Source organism: Alexandromys fortis, unplaced genomic scaffold (assembly GCF_014885135.2).
Source record: "Alexandromys fortis isolate MF-2015 unplaced genomic scaffold, M_Fortis_MF-2015_v1.1 scaffold_71, whole genome shotgun sequence".
Classification (NCBI taxonomy): Eukaryota; Metazoa; Chordata; class Mammalia; order Rodentia; family Cricetidae; genus Alexandromys; species Alexandromys fortis.
The window spans coordinates 5,465,808-5,487,770 of NW_026067954.1; the positions used below are offsets into that span (position 1 = coordinate 5,465,808).

The 21,963-nt window shown below is 44.4% G+C and overlaps 1 protein-coding gene across 1 annotated transcript in view; it reads right to left on the minus strand.

Moving 5' to 3' along the window:
* The window catches only part of Slc14a2 (solute carrier family 14 member 2), a 50,201-nt gene extending 28,500 nt beyond the window's left edge, over window positions 1–21,701 (minus strand). The window contains exons 1-6 of the mRNA XM_050151689.1: window positions 21,528–21,701; window positions 19,317–19,497; window positions 18,119–18,308; window positions 12,636–12,764; window positions 8,485–8,677; window positions 1,103–1,250 (exon numbers count right to left, since the gene is read on the minus strand). Coding sequence (XP_050007646.1) covers window positions 1,103–1,250; window positions 8,485–8,677; window positions 12,636–12,764; window positions 18,119–18,308; window positions 19,317–19,497; window positions 21,528–21,701 — 1,015 coding nt within the window. The remainder of the gene's footprint in view (window positions 1–1,102; window positions 1,251–8,484; window positions 8,678–12,635; window positions 12,765–18,118; window positions 18,309–19,316; window positions 19,498–21,527) is intronic.
* Between the last annotated feature and the right edge of the window lie 262 nt (window positions 21,702–21,963).

Sequence of the window (21,963 nt, forward strand, 5' to 3'; positions counted from 1 at the left end):
GGCCTCTGTCCTGTCATTCACCATAGACCTACAGCTCTGCTTTTCAGAGGGGGTCTCTGTAAATAGCCAGTCATCACAAGAAGTCAAACAGTGAGGGAGTCCTGGGTTCACACAGTGGTGTGTAGAAGTGTGCCTGTGTGCGTGTATATGCATATGTACACACAGGTGTGTTTCTGCATGCATGTGTGTGGGGGGGTATGCATGCATGTGTGTGTGTGTGTGTGTGTGTGTGTGTGTGCATGCACACGTGTGTGATGACATCTGGGATAAGGAGCAGCCTAGGAAGGGACATTAGCACCCGCCTTCAGTCCAAGCAGCTGCATCATCAGCAGTTTCAATCCTGTTTCAGAGGGTTCGGAACAAATAAGTCCAGAGACACGTAAATGGCCATAGACATAGGCATGTCAGAGCCTCAGGGGCCAGTGGGAACAGCAGGTAAAATCTGGGTAATGAGTGAGTGCTTCTTGCATTGCCGCTTTGTAATTTTGATGAATTTAAAATGATTTCCAATTACAATTCTTTTTTGGAAAGTTCTGTTCCCAAAGGTCTTGGCAAAACATTAGAATAATTCAAAAATAGTCCTTGACTCCCAGGGTCCCCTACCCCATTTTCTGACTCTATTGTGGGAAAGAGCATATCCATATATAAATGTGTGTGCATACATATACATATGTGTAGAATATGGAATTACACTTCAGAAATGCCAGTCCAATTTTAGGGAAGCTTTCCTTTAGCTTGCCTGAAACTTCCAAGTGCTGGACCACGCGTACCCCAGCTTGGGCCATCACTGCTCCCCTCCTCCAGCTCCCTCCGCTGCTGGGCTCTCTACTGAGGGCCTTTTTGCATTTCTCCACATGTTCTGTTAACTTCAATCTGCTCTCTCTGGAGGAGGCTCAAGGAAGAGAAAAATAGACACCCTACCCCTGACAGTGTTTAAACTCAAGTAAAGACAAGTCTGGGATGGTTGCTGTGTGCTGAGGAAAGTGGGCAAGGGTAACAACTCTAGAGATCTCCCTACAGAACGGGGTTCTGTCTTACCTGCTAGCAGCCCCACAATAGACAACCCTAGAGATCTCCCTACAAAACTGGGGTTCTGTCTTACCTGCTAGCAGCCCCACGATGGACCCTATGGCTGCGTGCAAGCAGATGAGTGGGGAGGAGATAAAGAGGGCCACCAGGATCATGCCACCTGTCCAGGGGTTGTCACAGCCGTAGACCTGGCCGACCCCAACAGGGATGGTTTGTAACAGCTGCAAAGTCAACAGAAAGCAGGTCACTGGAGAGGGGGGCAGATAATGCAAAACCCAGGCATCAGGGCCAAAACCAGGCCCGTGGGTAATGAAGGGGAACAGAAGGATGGCTGGGCCCTCCAGCGTGAGAGAGAATGGGGGAAGGAAGGCACAAGCTGGAACAAATACTTCCTCACTCCACCACCTACCTGGCATCCAGCATCCATCATGCAGTCAGGTGGAGCCCCGAACAGTGCTGGGCATGACTGCTTCTGGGGGAACACATGGCTTTTACTCTGAGGAGAGGAACCTGGAGGGGGCCAGACTGCACTTCCTTCCTAGATTTCCACCGGGGTATAAGGCACCAGGGTATTTCCTATAGACTTCTGGAAGTCCTAGGAATGTTCTGGAAATATTGCAAATATTCTAGGCTGTTCTCATGAATGATTTGAGAAATGACGAGTGTAGCGTTCAGAAGAACCTTTGGAGTTGACTCCTAGTCTAAGGCCTTTTCAAGACACTATTGGCTTGACCTGTTTGAGAGAGCTTGGCCTAGCTAATGACCTTGCAAATTTAAAAGCCTAGGGTGACAGAGACATGGTTCAGGAGCTAAGGGTATTTGTGGCTCTTGCAGAGGACCTGAGTTTGGTTTTCAGGACACACATAATGTTCACTGCTGTCTATAATTCTTATTCAATGGGATCCAGTACCTTCTTTTGAACTCCATAGACACTAGACATGCTTGTGGTTCATATACATACATGCAGGTAAAACACACACACATATAAGATGAATACATCTAAATAATTAGAACAATTCTGTAGTTTTAGTGACAGCTCATGCTGGTGAAGGTGTGGAGTAAGGGGACACTCATCTATTGCTGGTGGGAATGCTAACTTGTACATCCCTACCAAAATCAGTGTAGTGATTGATCAGGAAGATGGGAATGGTTCTACCCCAAGGTCAAGCTGCACTCCTCTTGGGCATATTCCCAAAGGATGCTTCATCCTACCACAGAGAAGCTTGCTTGATGACGTTCATTGCTGCTCTATTTATAATAGCCAAAAATGAAAACAACTTAGATGTCCCTCAACAGAAGAATGGATAAAGAAAAATGTGGTACATTTACACAATGGAGTATTGTTTTAGCCATTAAAAAACTGAAACCATTAAATTCTCAGATAAATGGGTGAAAATAGAAAAAAATCATCCTGAGCGAAGTATCTCAGACCCAGAAAGACAAATATGGCATGCATTTGTTTATATGTGAATATTAGCTGTTAAGTTAATAGCCAAGCTGTAGTCCACAGAGCCACAGAGGTTAGGTACAGAGTAAGGGACTGGTGGGGGGAGGAGCAGATAGATCTCTGTAGGAAAGGAAAATAGAATAGATAGTTATGGATAAATGAGGCCGTAATGGAACTGGAGGATTAAATGGGGAGGGGGAAGGGAAAGGCAGAGAATTATGAAAGAAATAGCTAAAATTTAAGGGTTTTTGTAGTTTTTTACTCTTTTGGCTTTTTACTCTTTTTTTTTTTTTTGGAGGGGGCACTACCCAGCTCCCAAATAAATCACACACGGAGGCTTGTTCTTTGTTAGGAATGCCCAGCCTTAGCTGGACTTATTTCTAGCCAGCTTTCCTAAACTTAAATTATCCTGTCTCCCTTTGCCTCTGGGCTTTCTCCTTCTCTGACTGCTGTAATCTCACTTTCACTCCTCCTCCATGGCTGCTGTGTAGCTGGCCCCTAGCATCTTCTCCTTGTTCTCTCCTTGCTTCCCTCTTCCTTGTTTCTCTTTCTATTTATCCTCTCTGCCCACCAACCCCGCCTATCCTTGCTCCTGCCTTGCTATTGGCTGTCCATCTCTTTATTAGGACCCTCAGGTGTTTTAGGCAGGCACAGTAACACAGCTTCACGGAGTTAAATGCAGCATAAACAAAAGTAACACACCTTAAAACAATATTCCCCAACAGCTATTAGAGGGGTAGTATTGGAAACCTAACACAGTAGAAGTTTCCTAAAATATATACATACTCAAAGGTGATCTAAATGAAATCATCAAATAATGGGGGAGACAGAGCCACAACTGGCCCTTTCCTGTCATCAAATGAAGCTTCCAGTACCAGGATTGGGTTACATCTAATTGAACTGTTGGCCAAAGGGATCCCATGGGAATCCTCAAACAACCCTGGGTGTTGTGAAGACTATAGGTTGCTCTGCATGAACTGACAGCAATGCCCTTTTGCTGAAGTTAACATCTACACAACCCACTGAACATGGAAAAGTTGAGCTGGCGCCTGCACAGAGCCTTCACCATACGCTCTAGTGTCTTTGACAAGGGAGTTATTCTGCATGCTACCAAAAGAGAAGCATAAACACCAGCCCAGCCACAAATCATTTGATCTACAATGGTGTCCTGCCTGCAAGATATACTAGGGCAATGGTGTTACAAAGCTTGTGAGAGGAACCAGCCAATATCTAATTGGACTTATGGTCCACTCCACGAGAGGGAACCCATACCTGACACTGACTGGGTGACCAAGAACCTGATACTAGAAAACCCAGAGACTAGGGTAAAACCAAATAAATCAAATACCATTGTTCTACTCTATCTATCTATCTATCTATCTATCTATCTATCTATCTATCTATCCATCCGTATGTATGTATATAGCAATCGAATGACTCCTAATGACATTCTTCTACACACACAGACCAGTGCCTTGCTCAGCCATCATCAGAGAATCTTCCTCCTGAAGCAGATGAACAAACACAGAAATGCACAGCTCAACATTATGCAGTGAGGGAGAGGCATTGGAACACACAGCCCTAAAGGGGATGTCTCCATCAACTTCCTCCCCTCATGGCTCAGGGGAACCTTGTAGAAGAGGAGACAGAAATAATAAAAGAGCCAGAGGGGATGGAGGACTGCAAGAGAACAAGGCCTTCTAAATCAACAGGAGCAAAGCTCGTATGAACTCAGAGAAACTGAGGCAGCATGCACAGGGCCTGCAGGGTCTGCACCAGGTCCTCTGTGCACATATTATGGCTTTCACATTAGTGTTTTTATGGGATTCCTCAGTGGGTCTGATTCTTGTGCCTCTTCTTGGGCTCTTTCCTTCTGTTTGTTTTGTCCCATTTGGATGTGTTTGTTTTTGCTTTATCTAATATTTTATTTATTATCATCTCCTAAGAGCCTGCTTGTTTTCTGATGAGAGACAGAAATGAAGTGGATCAGGATGGGAGGGGAGGTGGGGGGGTATGGGAGGAGTAGAGGGAGCAGAAACCATAATAAGGATATAGTATGTGAGGGAAAAAAATCCTATTTTCAATGAAAGGAAAAGAAGAAAAAAGATTCTGTCGTTCTTTTCTGTATTAGGTCATATGAGTCTAAGAGATCAGAGCCCTTTGTGGCTGAGCATACAACAGGTGTTTAATAACTATACACCGATTGCCTAGTGATTCTCAAACGTTGTGTCCATTGGCACTCAGGGGAGCTTTAAGCAATAAAGCCAGCCTGGCTTCTCCACCGGGCATCCAACAACAAGCCAGTGGGCTTCCCTGGCTGCAAGCAGCGGTTTGGTTTCTACTGGATTCATAGATCACCCGCTGCAGATGTGGGCAATTGCTTTGTCCGTCTCAGGGCTTTGTCCGTCTCAGGGCTTTGTCATCAGCTACAGGATTTGGTTTTAGAGCGTCTGATTTCTTTAGGGAGTAAAAAGTTCTCACAGAGAACTCTCAAGTGTTGGAATCTCGTGTTTCCTAATGAGAGGCTTTTCACAGCGTATGGAAGGGATGGTGGGGTGGGCCTGGGGCCCAGTCTTGTCTCCAAGGACCCGGAAGACGTGAACCGGAAGTGTCAGCGGATGTCCGATGACGTGGCCACACCTGAAGAATGTGGAATGCTGAGCCCAGCTTCCACATTTCCATCTGGGAACACAGGTTGTAAGCCTACATGGTCAAGAATGAGAGGGCTGAAGGGACGGTGTCCTGGGACAGCACCTGAGTTCGGAGCGAAGCGCCTCCACTGCGGGGATCCGTGTTTTAGCTTGTGAACTGCTGCTGTTGCTGCTCCCTGCGGCCCCCTGCCCCTCCCTGCTACAGCAGACACCCGAGGTAAAGGGCAGTCAGGTGGACAGTGGAAATTTACCGAGCACCTGCCTTCCTCTTGTGGTTCTCAGGTACCCACAGGCTGCTTAGCCGAAGAGGCCCCTCTCTTGCAGGCTTTTTTTTGGCAGGTGAGAGGGTGAAGTTGAACGTCGAGGTATCCAGATTTGTGTTCAACCGTTTGCTGTGTGTAGGCAGGCTTCTTTTCTCTGTGACCCATACCACACTGGCTACCACAGCACTGAGGTGTCTGGCCTTGCATGTGGGCTGAGGCCTTCCTTGGTTATCATTACTCTCTAGGTTGTGCCACCATGAGCCTGGGGCTAACTCATTTGTGTGTATGCACACACACATGTGTGTGTTCCTCTTGCCGGTCAGATGGCTGAACACTGACAATGGGTCTAGCTTTTCTTCCTGCTTTTCCTTTTGCCTCTGGAGCTGAGCCTTCCTGCAAAGGCAGGGTTTTGTGTGACTGTCCCTGGAAGACCCAGGGGTGATGGAGCTGAGCACCAGCAGAAGCCACAGCAGCCGTGGTTAGATGGCGACGACCCAGAAGTCAAACCTGTTTCTCTCTGAGGACTTGGGTTATTTTAACACTGAAAAAACCATGACGGAGGCAAATCTGAGGTACTCTAGGAAGCAGAGCTAGAAGTGTGGGTCATATATAAAGGGAGATGAATTTTCAAGGCCAGGGTGGAGCAAGTCTATACCTAAAGAACCTGATGCTAGGCAGACCCTTCCAGGAAGCAGTGAATTTTAGCCTCTACCTGTGGGCATGCTGGGAAGCAGGAAGTTTTAGCATATGATTGCCCCAGGCTGAAGACACATGTCCAGCCTGGAGTAAGGGATGGTGGTTCAAAGTTAGAATTCTGCAACACTTGCCTAGGTGTTAAGCTAGGTGCTAGTTGCAGGTCGTGACCTTGGACAGCTGCCTCTGTGCCTCAGTTTTTTCATTTGTAAATTGGAAATAATGGTAAAATACTAAATCAGGTATCACCCTGTAAATCCTGCAGGGTGAAATGAGTTAATATAGTAAGGGTGTAGGATAGTGTTGATACCCAATCATAATCAGCTTGCATTTATACTACATTAAAGTATTATACATGATACAAAAGTATTAGCTGGTGGCTGTTTCTATGTTTGGTGACAAGGCTAAGGTTTTATAATTCTACATACTTTTAGACTCTTACGGTAGATTTTTATCATGTTCCTATATCCGTATGTGCAAACATCAGGAAAGTCAATGAGTATGCACATTTGTAAGCTGGTTATAAAGAAAACCCTCCACTCTGGCTCTACTGACATCCCAGTTTATCTAATTCTTTGCTGGGGGAGTGGCGGCTGTTCTATGCACTGTAGGATCTTTAATAGTATCTCTGGATTCTACTCAATGGATGCCAGTATCATTCTCTATTCTATTATTATCATTGTGAGTGTGTGTGTGTGTGTGTGTGTGTGTGTGTGTGTTTGTGTGCCACAGCACATGTGTAAGGATCAGAGGAAAGCAATAATTGGAATTTAGTTATTTCCTCCAAGTATGTGTTTTTAGGGCTGAACTCATATGAGCTTAGATTATCAGACATGCATGGCAACCATTTTCCCCTGCTAAACTCGCTCGCTGGTCTAGTATTCACTTCTTAATCTCCCTTTCCCTCCTTCTCCCTTTCTTCCCTTCCTTCCTCTTTTTAAAGACATGTTATGCAGGCTGGCCTCAAGGTTGATATGGTGTTGAGGATGACCTGCTCATTTTGCCTCCATCTTCCAAGTGTTGGATTGCAACCATGTGCCTCTACACTAGCTTTATATGGTGCTGAGGGCTGAACCCAGGGCTTCATATACGCTTGTCATGTATTCTGCAAACCGAGCCAAATTAACCACTGGTCATGCTTGACAATAAAACACATTTCTAGACATTGACTAAAGTTCCCGAGGAGTAAAATAACCCTTTGCTTAAGAATCATTGATACAGAGAATAAGGTTAAAAAAAAAAAAGAATCCATCCTGTCTTCTATAGGTAATACCTAATTAAATACTATTTAAAAGTATTTGTGTTAGTCTCTTACTGCTTTATCAAATCAGCTATCTCATCTGCTGCTTTTCATTCAGCCACAGCAACCTTGCATTGCCAACTTCACACTTATTGTTCATGGTTGAGTTGTCTCTTTTCTTGTGTAGAATGTAGGTCTCATAATTGGCTTCTTTCAAGTATATTCTTGGAATCTGAAAATTTCAGGCATGAGCTAGATGTCTAGTAGAGACTTGCTGAATGTATGGATGTGGCTGCAAGCCATTCCGGTCTATGCTGAGGCCATCATCTGGTCTTATTCTATTCTATTCTATTCTATTCTATTCTATTCTATTCTATTCTATTCTATTCTATTCTATTCTATTCTATTCTATTCTATTCCCTTTCTCTCTTTGATGGAGTATCTGTTGCTTTCATTGGTTAATTAATAAAGAAAACTGCTTGGCCTCTGATAGGACAGAAAATTGGGTAGGTGGAGTAAACAGAACAGAATGCTGGGAGAAAGAAGCAGATTCAGGAAGTCGCCATGATTCTCCCACCGGACACAGACGCAGGTTAAGATCTTCCTTGGTAAGACACCTCGTGGTGTTACAGGGATATTAGAAATGGGTTAGATCAATATGTAAGAGCTAGCCAATAAGTGGCTGGAACTAATGGGCCAGGCAGTGTTTAAAAGAATATGATTTCCACGTAATTATTTCAGGTGTAAAGCTAGCCATGTGGGAGGCTGGGTGCCAGGAACGTAGCCCATTGCAGCTCCTACTACTACTACCTACCTACCTTTCTTTCTTTCTTTCTTTCTTTCTTTCTTTCTTTCTTTCTTTCTTTCTTTCTTTCTTTCTTCCTTTCTCTTTCTCTCCCCGTCTCTCTTTTTGAGACAGGTTCTCATTATGCAGTCCCAATTGGCCTAAAGAGCCCTATGTAGACCAGGCTGGCCTCAAACTCATAGAGACCCACCTGCCTCTACCTCCTCTGAATGCTAGAATTAAAAGTATTCATCACCATGGACCAACCCCATCTGCTTTCTAATGAAGGATGGAACCTGGCTAACACATCAGTTGGCAAGTGAAAGGGCCCACAGTACAGCCCAGAGTTTTTGACTCATTGCCACTGGGCAACTCACCAAAGGCATTTCAATCTCTGTCCAGGAGATATTGGGAACGGAAGACACAGGTTCGACAAGCGTTGTGGGGAAGAAGAGGTTGTAGTGGCCTGTAGCTGCCAGGTACAGTGTTAAGACAATATTGAAGGGCAGTGTGAAGACTGGTACATCCCACGTGGTGAAGATGCTGCTCAAGGCACTGGAAATAACTGGGCTGCAGGGAGGAGAGAGAAAGCCTTCATTACCCTGATCACCCTTAAGCTGACTCTGTCTTACCTCTGGCCATTGGACCATCTACCATCTCCATCTCTGTGCTTCCTTTGGGATTCTGGTGGTTCGCTGAGCTAGGATTGGGAATAAGCTTCTCAGTTTGAGGAAGCAAAATAAAAACACAATACTTTGAATGGAATACCTTCTGAAATGGTTTAAACACATCTTTGTTTCCTCAACTGAGGAAACCAAACAAAACATGACCTCTATAAAATGCCATTATTGCCTTTGGCTCATCTCCAGATGTGCACCAGCTGTTGCCTGGGGCTGTGGCAGCATTTTTTGGGTCTGACCTTCTAGATGGATGATACTAAGGACATGTAGGCAATGAGCGGGATTGGACTCCAGGAGCCACTCTGGGAACTGCTAGACAAAACAAAATCTTGAGTTGTTTGCTTACTCTGCCTTCTTGGCCTCTGGCCTATTCCTGGGAAAGAGCGTGGATCTTGGACACGGATGGAGCTGAATGCAAATCCAGGCTCTTATAAAGCAGAGACTAAGTGAGCAATGCTAAGAAATGAATCTCCCCCAGCTTCAGCCTCCCCTGGAAGGGATTAGCCACTCCTGATACCCCACACGTCTCTCAGCTCAGAGGCAGCTGGAGAAGGCAGAAAGCTCCGTGACCTGGTAGCACCGCCTGTCTTTAATTAGTGGCCATGGCTCTCACGTGGGCAGTCAGGCCTGCCTGAACTAACTCTAACACACTGAGAGCTGCCTCGTGTTTGCTTTTCTCTTTGAATTCTTACTGTCTGCATCCCTTTCTGTCTGGGTCAACCGCAAGGTTTTATTTACTTCATAAAAAAGTGATGGGATGGGAAATAGTTCATTTTCTCGACCATAGAAACCCACGCCCTGCCAGCTTTGCCCCACATTGCCTCTCTGCCTCCCACATCTGATGGAAGTGTCCCCACTCCTTCGTCAGATCAGCTCCTGCCCCTGCTCTTTGGTTTGGATTCGTCTCAAGGGCTTCACTCTCATGACAGTCTCTGCAGCACAGACCTCTTTTTCTCCGACCGTTCCTGTCAGGCTATGGTAGGTACACTTTCGCAGTGTCTAGTCCAGATGCTCTCTCCCTTTGACTCAGCACCCACTCCTTCCCATGCCTGCTGTTCCACAGCAGCGTCCCTCAGATCAGCTGCTCTGTCATCCCAGCTTCCCTGCTCCTATCGTCCCTGCACCCCATCCAGTCAGGTGTGTGTGCTCAGTTACAGCACAGACATGGCTCTCATCAGGTTCACCAAATGACATCTCACCTGGCGAGTTCACAGCTCCCCCCCCCCCCCCCCCCCCCCCCCCCCCCCCCCCCCCCCCCCCCCCCCCCCCCCCCCCCGCTTCTCCTAATCTGAAGTTGGAATCTTGCGCTGTATGGAAATACTTTCTGTGTGGGCTACCACGGCATTGCGCTCTCTTAGATTGCTGCCTGCTTGCTTCTCAATCAATTTCCCTTCCATGACATCCCCTCTTTTCTTCCAGACAGCCAATTATTGGGAGATTCCTTGGTTCTGACTTGGATTCTTTCTTTCTTCCATCTTCTCCTTTGGGTGGTATTCTTTAGTCCCCTAAATGAAACACCTTCTATGTGCTTCTGGCTTTCAAATTTGACTCTGTTATTAGCTTCTAGATTTTTATGTCCATTTGTCTCAACACCTCTGCTTGGAAGTCTAACACACTCTGTGTCTAGAAAGAAGTTTGCTTTTGTCTCCCTGTTTTGCTCTTAGACATCTCCATGACCCATGTACTCAAGCAAGTTACAATTGTGTATTGGATATTCTCCCCCGAATATTTTCCTATTGCCGTCTTCTTAGAAAGTCTTGTTGCCTTTGTCTTCCTCAAATAAACCAGAAACCCAGTCTTTTCTGGCAATATTCATGGACCTCACTCTAGTCCAAGCATTCCTGTCTCTGCGGATCTTTTTAGCAAATTATTAGGATTATGAAACCACTCTTGCTCTGTCTAAATCCATTCTCCATTTTGTACGTGGTGAAGCTTATTTAGCTTTGAGTTTACATCATTGCTCTAATTCAAACCTTGTAACTGTGTTCCATTTTGATCACAGATGCAATAAAAGCCAGAATATTTATTGGATGCATATTGTGCTAGGGCCCCACGTCATCTACTCTCCTTTCACCCCCTGCCACATCTCCATCCCTCTCAGGGCCTCAGTCTCTCTGCTCTTGCCTCTATTTCTTGGACGCATCCCATTCTGCATTGGGAGTCTTTATCTGAAGCATCCTTCACCTAGACCTTTAGTTGGTACGTGCCCTCCTGTCGTATGAGTGGTGGCCAAACTTCACATCTGCAACATGTCTTTCCCTGACCGTCCATGTCTGGAGGCACTCTTGCTTCTCTTAAAGCACTAAACACATCATGAAGGAATTTTATTTGCTGGTTTATAAGTTTACCTCCTATAAACTAGTTAATAAAGAAAAAACACATAAAGCCAAGAGAGTAGAGGTTCCTCCTTATCCACACTTATCAACTATCCCTGTGCTCAGTGAATAATCTCAGGCACTCAGATTATTGGATGAATCTTGAAAATAGCACTATGATCCCCGGGCTAAAAGAACCAAATTCCAAGGGCTGCATGAATGGATGAATGAATACATCAGAGTAGAAGGTGGTTCAGAGTTCCGCCTGGAGCAGGAGTCAGTGTTTTCTGCCTTTTAATTTGGGAAGTAGGGGTTGGGGGGCATTGAAGTCTAAGCAGCCCCTGGTGCCATATGGCGGAGGGGCTGTGTTGAGGGCTTGAATCTCTGTAGTTTAAAAACAAATGCATGCAAATGAGTATGAGCTCTGCTCCTCACTGGAGGACATGCGGGGAGCATTAAGAAAACCCCCCACAGAAATGACCGTCTTATCTTTTGTCCCAGTGCATCAAGGAAGATAGAAACCCCAAGAAGAAAAATAAATCTCCCAGAATGCCTAATGCAGTAATTTATTTGCGAGCGCCACTGAAAAGCAATGAAACAGTACTTAAGCTAAATTGAACTAACTGGTTTTAGTAACTCCAGACTTTGAAACCTAAGAAAGACATTTACTTCTTGGAGATGTTACAAATAAATCACCACGTCTGATTTATTGCTGAGAACAGGAATAAATCACCATGTCTGAGAGGGGTTGAGAGCAGGGCGGTATAGACCTGTCACGTGAAAAGTTGGAGACGCAGGCTCACACAGGAGCCGGCCTGCTATTGGGCCATTTGGACACGTTACTAACCCTCTTCAAATTCAGGCAGAATTAAGATCGTCTGTGTGAATGGCTAAGGACCCTCTGCATTCGCCTCTTCACTTCTGCTCCTACCTCTTCCCTCTTGAAAAAGCTCTCAGATGAAAGTTCCAGCTCAAAGACTGTGCTTTGCATCCCGACCTCCTGTTCCAAGAAGGCCTCTTGATTCTATCATGAGTGAGTTTTTAGATTTGAAGGCTTAGTTAGGCCCCACAGTGGGTGATTCCCATGTAGGCTGGAGTTTAATAATGCAGATTCTAGATTCAGAAAGCCAGCCTCAAAAAACTCTGACCGTCTGACCTGGAATGAGTTACTTACTTTTTCTATGTCTTAGTCTTCTCTCTGCAAGCTGGGACCAAATATAACCCCACCTTGCTTAGCACTGTGCCTGGTGCTTACGAACTATTAAATAAATGTCAGCCTTTATTATTTATGAAGGAAGATTAACAACTCAATAAAACATGTGGTCTTTTATTGCTCTACAGGGTCTCCGGTAATCCATATCTCCACTTAACCCCATTGTATTGCTTCTGAAATCATGAATTTATTATGGATTATCATGGTATCTTGCTAGACAAAGTCATCTGCTTATGGAGAGACACTGGGCTACACGAGTGCATGCGTCCCATCCCTGCCGAGCGAGCATCTCTGTGAGCAGAAATAGGGAGGTACCTCACCAGGCCATGGAGGCGAAGGTCACAGGAAGCAGAAGCCACCAGTAGTAGTCTAACTTCTCTGAGTACACGGACACCAGCAGTCCCACCAGCATCCCATTGTAGCCATGGAGTCCAGAGGCGATGGTGGACCTGGGTGGGGCGGAAGTTATTTTGCTTTAGCATTTGGTGGTGCATGTCCAGCTTTCACTGAAACTCTAGAATCTGCATGACTTAGATGATCCCGTTAATAACAGATGGAGAGTGAGGCCCGGGGTAAGATGGTGGACTAGAAGTGTAGACGGCCCAGAAGGAGAGGCGTCAGGGTAAAGTAGAAAATAAAGCATTTCCAAAGAGAGAAATGCTTCAGAAATAAAAAAAAAATAAAATAAAGAGTGTCAAGATGGCTTGAGGATAAGTCATGGTTCTCTGGCAGGACAGGATCAGTGGTAGAGAGAAATTTCTTTGGCTTGGGGCTGTAGTGGATGCCATCTTGAGAGGGAACTTATTTTTCACAATAGCGTGTGTGTGTGTGTGTGTGTGTGTGTGTGTGTGTGTATGTGTGTGTTGGCTTATAAAAAGAAGAAATCATAAGTCGGAAAGCCGGTACAGAATCTATATTAACCCCAGCCCCATGAGATAGTTGTGTAGTGGGAGGGGGGTTGACACCGACATGCTGAACTCTCCCTAAAGGCAGTGTGGTGTTTAGGGGAAGGGAGTCCACCAACCATGTTGTCTGGGAGCAGACCTCATGGACTGAGAATAATTCTGGCCTTTGAGTCTCAGGTTGGTAGGCTGACACCTGTCGGCGGTGTGGCTTGCTCCCATAGAGTGGAGTCGGAGCATTCTGATGCTCCAGCACACTGAGTTCTATTAGTCTCACCCCTCTAGCAGGACCACTGCTGCTTAGCGGGTTCCGACAGTCAAAAGGTAGGCCTACTTCTGTAGGAACCAAGGCCACAGTTGCTTCCATTACTTTCAGCATACGAGGGAGACACCTTCCAGCCAGAACATTAGCCACCCCAGGGGTTATGAACTGGGGACTCTCAGAGGTGAAAAGAGCTCGTGTAATCCATGAGCTACACACCTCATTTTGGCTAGCAGAGATACAGAAACAAGAGAAACTTCTAACATGAAGACATTAGACGGCATTAGACTTTAGATGCACCACACAGGCTCAGCATGGTTACAGAGCACAGCACATGAAAGAGGGTTGAGACCCAACCGGCTCTCCTACCCCTGCATAGACACGGCAGTCTCTAATTTTCAAGGACATAGAAGAAAGTCACCCAAACTCCTCATTTTTTTATTCAGTTTTCTTTCTTCACCTCCTTTGAGTCAACCCCTTTCTGGTACTTTTCATAGTAATTTTACTTTATCCTCTTAAAAATATGTTTTTTAAATTTCCAAAAGAACCCCCACACCTATAACTGCAAAAGTCTCCAAAAAAAAAAAAAAAAAAAAAAAAAAAAGCCCAGCGCCTGGTTTCTGCCAGAATTCTGTAAGATTTTCAAAGAAGAACTAATACAAATACTCCTCAAATTGTTCCACACAATAGAAATAGAAGGAACGTTGCCAAACTCTTTTTATGAGGCTACAACTACCCTGATACCCAAACCACATAATATAAGAAAGAATTACAGACCAATCTCACTCATGAACATTTATCCAAAAATACTAAATAAAATATTGGCAAATAGAATCCAAGAACACATCAGAACCATCATCCACCATGATCAAGTAGGCTTTATTCCAGAGATGCAGGGATGGCTCAACATATGAAAATTTGTCAGTGTAATCCACCATATAAACAAACTGAAAAACAAAAACCACATGATCATCTCCTTAGATGCTGAAAAAAGCCTTCAACAAAATACAACATCCCTTCATGACAAAGGTCTTGGAGACAGCAGGGATACAAGGAACATACCTAAGCATAATAACATCAAGCTAAACAGCCAACATCAAGCTAAAAGGAGAGAAACTCACAGCGATCCCACTGAAATCAGGAACAAGACAAGGTGTTCACTTTCTCCATATCTATTTAATATAGTTTTTTGAGGTCCTAGCTAGAGCAATAAGATACCAAAAGGAGATCAAGGGGATACAAATTGGAAAAGAAGTCAAACTCTCACTATTTGCTGATGATATGATAGTTTGCATATGTTGTGTAGTTGTTCAGAGACAAAGGGTTCAAAGTTCATGGAGACTAATTAGGGAGTCATCCCAGAGGAGGGAGACTTGGAGGAATGATGGAAGTAGACAGGGAAATAAGAGTTAGTAGGAATTACAGAGACAAACTGGTGCTAAGCAAACTCTTGGTAGGAAAGGGACATTAACTAAGGTTTTAGAAGTCACGTTCAGGGCTTGGGTTTCTGTTTGATGTTTATTTGTTTGATGATTTCTAATCTTAGTATTTTGGGGGATGAGTTGGGCCCAGTGTGTACCTCCTCTGGTGGAAGTAGTAATGAACGAAGTGACTCTTGGAACAGTTCGGGAGTTGGGACTTGGGCTCATCTACCATAAGCCACAGGTTTTTACAGGCAAGAGTGATGACGCTAAGCTGGGCATGCTTGTCTGAGGTTACAAAATGAGGACAGCGATGGGCTGAATGGCCTCAAGGTCAGTTCCAGTGAATTTTGGTGAAACAGTATCTTGTTAGGGTTTCTACTGCTGTGATGAACACCATGACCAAAAAGCAACTTGGGAAGAACAGGTTTATTCAATTTACTCTTCTGCATCACAGCTCATCATCAAAGGAAGTCAGGGCAGGTCCTCAACTAGGGCAGGAACCTGGAGGCAGGAGCTGATGCAGAGGCCATGGGGAGGGGCTACTTTCTATCTTGCTTCCCATGGATTGCTCAGCCTGCTTTCTGATAGAACCCAGGACCCCCAGCCCAGGGATGACATCACCCACCCTGGGCTGGACCTTGCTAAATCAATTACTAATTAAGAAAATGCCTTATAGGCTTGCTACAACTTAATCTTGTGGAGGCATTTTGTCAACTGATGCTCCCTCTTCTCTAATAATGTTAGCATAAGTCAAGCTGACATAAAACTAGGCAGCACAATCAGTAAGGAAAGGGTTCTATACCAGCCCCCCATACAATGGCGGGTGCATTGGAAAGAGAACTGAGGCCCACTGGCTGAAGCCGACACTCAACCTTGATAGGAGTAGATTATCAAGTAGCTCACCAGACCTGCACACTCAAAAATACAACTTCTAGTGGCTTCACTGCTGCTAAGATTGGAGCAGTCCTTCAAGGCCACTGGGATGTGTGGGGACAGCCTCTTGGGGACAAGCTGATTGATGCATTTACCTCGGTGGACTGTGGAAGGTTAGCAGGGTCTAGAGGAAGCAGGATGTGCTGATGGCTTAATGCTCTCTGGTCACTGCTCTTCTGGGCTTTCCTTCTAAGTCTAGGGCCACACTATACAGGTGCAATGACAACAGCCCCATGGCTTGGAGCCTAAGCGAACTTTATGGTGTGGGCCAGCCTATGTCCTATCAGTCCGACACAGTAACTTAGGTGGGACCTTGCGTCTGCTCTTCCTTTGTCCCTCAATTATAAAATACAGTCTCTGTTTCACCCATTGGCTACTTCTGGTTGTGATGTTGAGAGTCACAAATATCCAGGCACGCTGGTAAAAATTGTTCTTGAGAAACCCACTGTAAAGAAATCTATTTTATAGTATGATCTAGTTCTCGTACCACAAATATAACAAAAATTTATATTTACTTCTACTCCGCACCAATAACTTTAATCTGTTGTGTTTTACTGAGTGGTTTAATTAAAAAAAATTACTGATGGCTGAAGATCTGCACACCCCAAATTGAAAAGCATAAGATACGGGATAATCTAGTATTTATTTTCCAGATTTCTTAAATCATAAGAAGTTCCTGGGAGACTGAAAAGTCACTTCCCAAAATGGAGCAAATATGTACCAAAATCTGTGCACAAAAGGCTCCCAGTCACGTTATTTGTGATAGATTAAACATTCAAGGCATGTTCTAGCCAGAACAAGAGAGGATAATGAGATGCAGGGGGATGGTCCCGGTGAGTGTCACCAGAGGAATATGGTGCTGTTGTGATGGGTATGGGCACATCAGGAGTTTCTTCTGTGAAGGATATGCTATTTCTTGGTACACATATTCTTTGCATAAGTCTTAATAAAGCTGAACAGACCAATGCTTCCTGCTAGTTATTCCTGTTAGTTATATGCCTATCCCAGAAAAACATAACTTGTAAGTGTTCAAATAATAGATCAAAATGTGATAAAATCTGTGCTTAGCACACAGGAAGTGCTCAATAAGAAATTAGTCATTGCAGCAAGAAAAGATTGTCTTTCATCAGATCCATTGAGTGAGAATATTTATAGGTTGGAGGGAAGCGGGTAGTACTGAAGTGAATTTCTTCAAGTCATGCCCCAGATGGTTCTGAACATCAGGTAAGTTTGGGGGAATGAATGTCAGAGCAACATCTAACAAAGTCCAAAGAGAGTCGAATTCTACAAGATGCTATTTGTTAGTGTTACTTGGTTTCCCACCAGCCAGGCTGCCTCCATGTGTCTTCCCATTGCTTCTGTTTCTCCAAAACAACAACAACAACAACAAAAAGTGGCTGATCACTCTTTGAACTTTGCCAGTACAAGGTAGAACAGATTTTCAAATTACCTGCTTCATGGAAAAGTCTGACAGAAACTATGGGCCTATAGGTTGAAGATGGATGCCCCAACATTAAAAAGAACTTTGGGTAACTGTCCAGGCAGCAAGATGTTTCTATCAATTCTAGAGTTTTGGAAGTTGCCTACAATGCACTTCCTGTTTACTTAAGTAATATTATATCCTTCTGGGGTCTTTGATGGAGTTGAAGACAGATAGTATAGTTATAGTTTTCCTTAGTTATGATAAAAGATAAATTAGATGTGAAACTTTCTGGATACAAATGGACTAAATATATTAAGTGTAATTCTTGCTTGATACCTGTTTTGTTATATGTAATTTTACTATATTAAAGTTAAAACCCTCCTTTTTATTTAGGCAGAAAAGGGAGATGATGTGGGATTCTGTCTATATGCTGTGAATATGTTTTATTACCATTGGTTAATAAAGAAGCTACTTTGGCCTATGGCAGGGCAGAACATAGGTAGGAGAGAAAACTAAACTGAATGCGGGGAGAAAGAAGGCGGAGTCAGGCAGATGCCATGTAGTTGCTGAAGAAGCAAGATGCAAGCCAGCTGCCAGGAAACAAGACACGTAGAAAATGAGGTAATACCATGGCCACATGGGAATACATAGATTAATAGAAATGGGTTAATTTAAGATGTGAGAGTTAGCTAGAAATATGCCTGAGCCATTGGCCAAACTGTTGTAATTACTATAGTTTCTATGTGATTATTCAGGTCTGGGTGGCCAGAAAAGGAAAGCACAGTCTTAGACTACAACTAAATCAAACACTTCACCTGTCTGCCATGCACCATGCACTAGGTCCATAGAGAGCACTTACCTGTCCTGGCTTAAGGCAAGGGCAGTTAAGGTGGAGACCACTGTCCCCAGGGCCCCAGCAATTGTCCACCAGGGATTCTGGATCAGGAGCCCTATGAAGATGATGAGTCCACTAAGGGGGTTGTTGACAAACACCACCTGAGCTGCTCCCCGCAAGACCCAGTCTAGGAACTGGAGGACCAGGGGCTTATCTGCAAGAGACAGACAGCGTCATCAGCAGGGTACAGCCTGTATATCAGACTACTGGTTGGCATGGGAACGGAGGTGCACAGAGATGCACAAGCCAGGGTATTTCTCCTCATCCAGCCTGGCCTGGGGTGGGAGAATGAAGGGGTTGGGAGTGGGTGTTGGCACTCAGCCCAAGGCTCTGAGTGGCCCAGCAATTGGTCTCCAGCGGGTGGTAGTTTTTGCCATACAAACTGAGGGAACATGCTGAGACCAATTTAAAGGAGTTCCAGCCATTGGCTTGGTTGGCAAGGAACCCCAGGAGCATTCCATGGGAAATTTATTGGTCCAGGGGAAGAGGTGGGGAGGGAAGCAAAAGCCCACATTGTGTAGTGCTGTGTGACTCAGTTGAGGGCTGGTATCTGAGCAGCAGAGAAAGTCGCTTCAAGAAGGGATGTTGGAAAAGAAATTGTTAGAGCCCAGCTGTGAAAATCATTATTGAATTGGGGCCTAGACGAAGCCAGGTGTAGGAGAGGGGACATGCGTTCTGCCTCCTCTGGTGTGGTTTCCAGGACAACCACGCTGGTGGGGGGCAGGTAGGGACTGATGGGGAGAATGTGGTGTTTGCTAAAGCATTAAAGTTCAGAAAGAGGTGAAAAGGAAAGAATCCTGGACTGGGAGAGGGAGATGCCGATCTTTTCTTGGCACACAATAGGCATCATGAACGGCTGTGGGGGAAGTGGAGGAATGGCCAGGCAGTTTATTCGGGAAATGGATTGTATGTCGCTAATTTGTTTGCCCTCTATCAGTTCCGCACAGGATGAATGACTGGCAAAGGACTGAAATCAATGAAATGTATTAATTCTAAAAGGGAAGGACAGGCTAATTGGGTTCACGCCCACCTGGGGTCAACTCAACTTCCCCTCTCTGTGTCTGTCCCTGCTGTGAGAGAGAGAGGGAACAGCTTCGTTGGCCAGGCTGGAGGAGAGGCTGTCTCTGAACTGCCCCTTGCTCTCCCTTGGACACTTGCTTACCTTTCAGCCAGCTCTTGCATTCCTTCATGTCACCAGTGAGATAGCCCACAGTTTGGAAGAAGCTGAAGCCTCCCTGGGCCGTGGAAGCCCTGCGGGGCACCTCACTTTCTCTCCTTTTGCTCCGTTCATTGGGTCTTTGGATTTTCACTATGTGGCTGTCTTCATCAGGTGGTCGGAGATCCTTTATGGAAAGAAAGGAGAAACTATTAAATGGCATGCCTTTTGTGTATTGATCTTTCTTTGAGACAGGGTCTCATTGGTAGCCCAGGCTGTCCTTGAACTCACTATAAGGCTCAGTAAGCTGCCATGTGCTCTCAGTCCTTTCCACTCTGTCTCCTGAGTGCTGGGACTGTGAGCACATGTTAGCAAATAGAGTTTTAAATGATGTCCTTTGAAAGTAGGGAAACTGGGAACAGAGGGCACTGTCAGGGATTCTGATAGAGATGTGGGATCATGAGGGAAAAGATGAGACTTACACCTACTGCCCAAAGCTGTCCCCAATGGGAACCTGCCCACCCCAGGACTGTTTCAAGCTCTGCACACGAGGTTTTCTTAATGGTTTGTGACAAGGGTTCCTCTTGGCAGTTTAATGATGCCTATGGGCTTCTTTCCATAATGAATAGTTAGAAATGCTTAAAACAAAATAAGTACAAAGGAAATTATATTGAAATGCAGTGATTATAGAATTTAAAATAATTGTGATCCATAGGTAAACATTCTATCTAATGGCTATAAAGTTTAAAATCAGTGATGTGTGGAGTATCACTGACCTTCTCCCTCCAGCTCAGGGCAGTTCTGTATCTCAGGCTATCTCAGTTCCAAAGCCCATCACACGAGCAACTCTGGTCTTTATTATACTGTTGCATGGTTCAGTTTCTCCTCTGGCCTAGTCCTGCTGCCCTTTCTCATCTGAAAGTGTGGCTCCCCAAGGCACACCCCAGGAAACTTCTTTCTTGTAAATCTTTATGTAAGTCCAACTCCTGGGGAATCTGGCCTATGTCAGCTTGGATAGTATGTCAGGTACTATTAATGTGACTACCACTCCTTGCTTATATTATTTGTAATTGAGGTAAATGCCAATTGGGGATTGGTAGATATAATGATGGATTATTTCCCTCACCCCAGTTCATCTGCTCCTCAATTTCACATGTGTAACACTTGGCCAAGGAGGCTTCTTTCTTTAAAGTCATGTTTTTCAATATGGTAGTTCTTTTTTTTTTTTAAAGATTTATTTATTATGTATACAACATTCCTTCCATGTATGCTTGCATACCAGAAGAGGGCACCAGATCTCAGTATAGATGGCCGTGAGCCACCATGTGGTTGCTGGGAATTGAACTCAGGACCTCTGGAAGAACAGTCAGTGCTCCTAACCTCTGAGCCATCTCTCCAGCCCTCAATATGGTAGTTCTTAAGACAAGCATTTAGTGAGCATTTGAAATGTGGTTGGTTCTCAATGAACTAGGAATAGATGAAAAGTTTCTAAGTTTGATGGAAGACATTTGCTAAAGGCCCTGAGTGATGCTACATGTAATAGTGAAAGGTTAGAAACCTCTCTCTCTAAGATCAAACACAAAACAAAGACGTCTGCTCTTGTTATGACTATTCAACATTGTGTTCTAGCACAAGCAAACAGGCAAAGAAAAGGAGACAAAAGGAACAGATTGTAAAGAAAAATGTTAAACATAGGCTGTATCCCTACCTGCATGTTCTTTTGTATAGAAAATTCTTAAGGTACCTGCAAAGGTCTTATTAGAAGTCTGAATAAGTTTAGCAAAGTTACAGAATAGAGATACAAATCAAATTTATCTTTATGCCCTGACATTTAAAAATCTAAAATTAAAATTAATAAAATAATTTTATTCATGATAGAATAAAAAGAACATACTTGTGAATAAATTTAAAAAATATGCAAATGCTACCCATTGAAAACTCCATAAAAGAAAATAAAGCTCAAAATACATGGAAAGATAGCCCATGTTCATGGATTGGAAAATTTAGTCTTATTACAATGGAAATAGTTCTCAAATTTATATACAGATTTAATATAATTCCCATCAAAGCTTGTCATCTTTTCTTTTCCTTTAGAAATGGAAACTATGATTCTAAAATCCACATGGAAATATACCAGAATTGAAATCATCATTCACTCCCTTGCTTTCTGATTGACTGCTCAAGAACCATCTTAGCGGGGAATGGGGTCAGGCTCACCTTTTCTTCAGGCATTTCCAGCAGGGGAAGGGCTGGGTGTGTATCCTGGGGGCTGGAAGGCCAGGTAGGGCTGCTTAGTTCTGACTCATATAGTTTGTATCTGCTGGAAAGAGGCTCTGGCAGGAGAGGGCTCCTGTTGCTCTCAGACATCTCCTTCAGCGGGTGGTCACTCATCTTCCTGGAAAGAGAGAATGAGAAAGGACAGATGGATGGGCACAAGGGACTTGACTGAGGTCAGGCAGACACAGGGGGAGGCCTTGCATCTGACCTGGAGGGGTAAGAAGCGACAGAAATGGAATATAGATAAATTTTAAAGATGGACTCTCAGGTCACCTAGGCTGGCCTTGAACTTGGCCAAGCATGACCTTGGCCAAGGGTCGAATCTTTCTGTTTCTACTCTTTGAATTGTGAGATTACAGGATTATGATCCAATGTT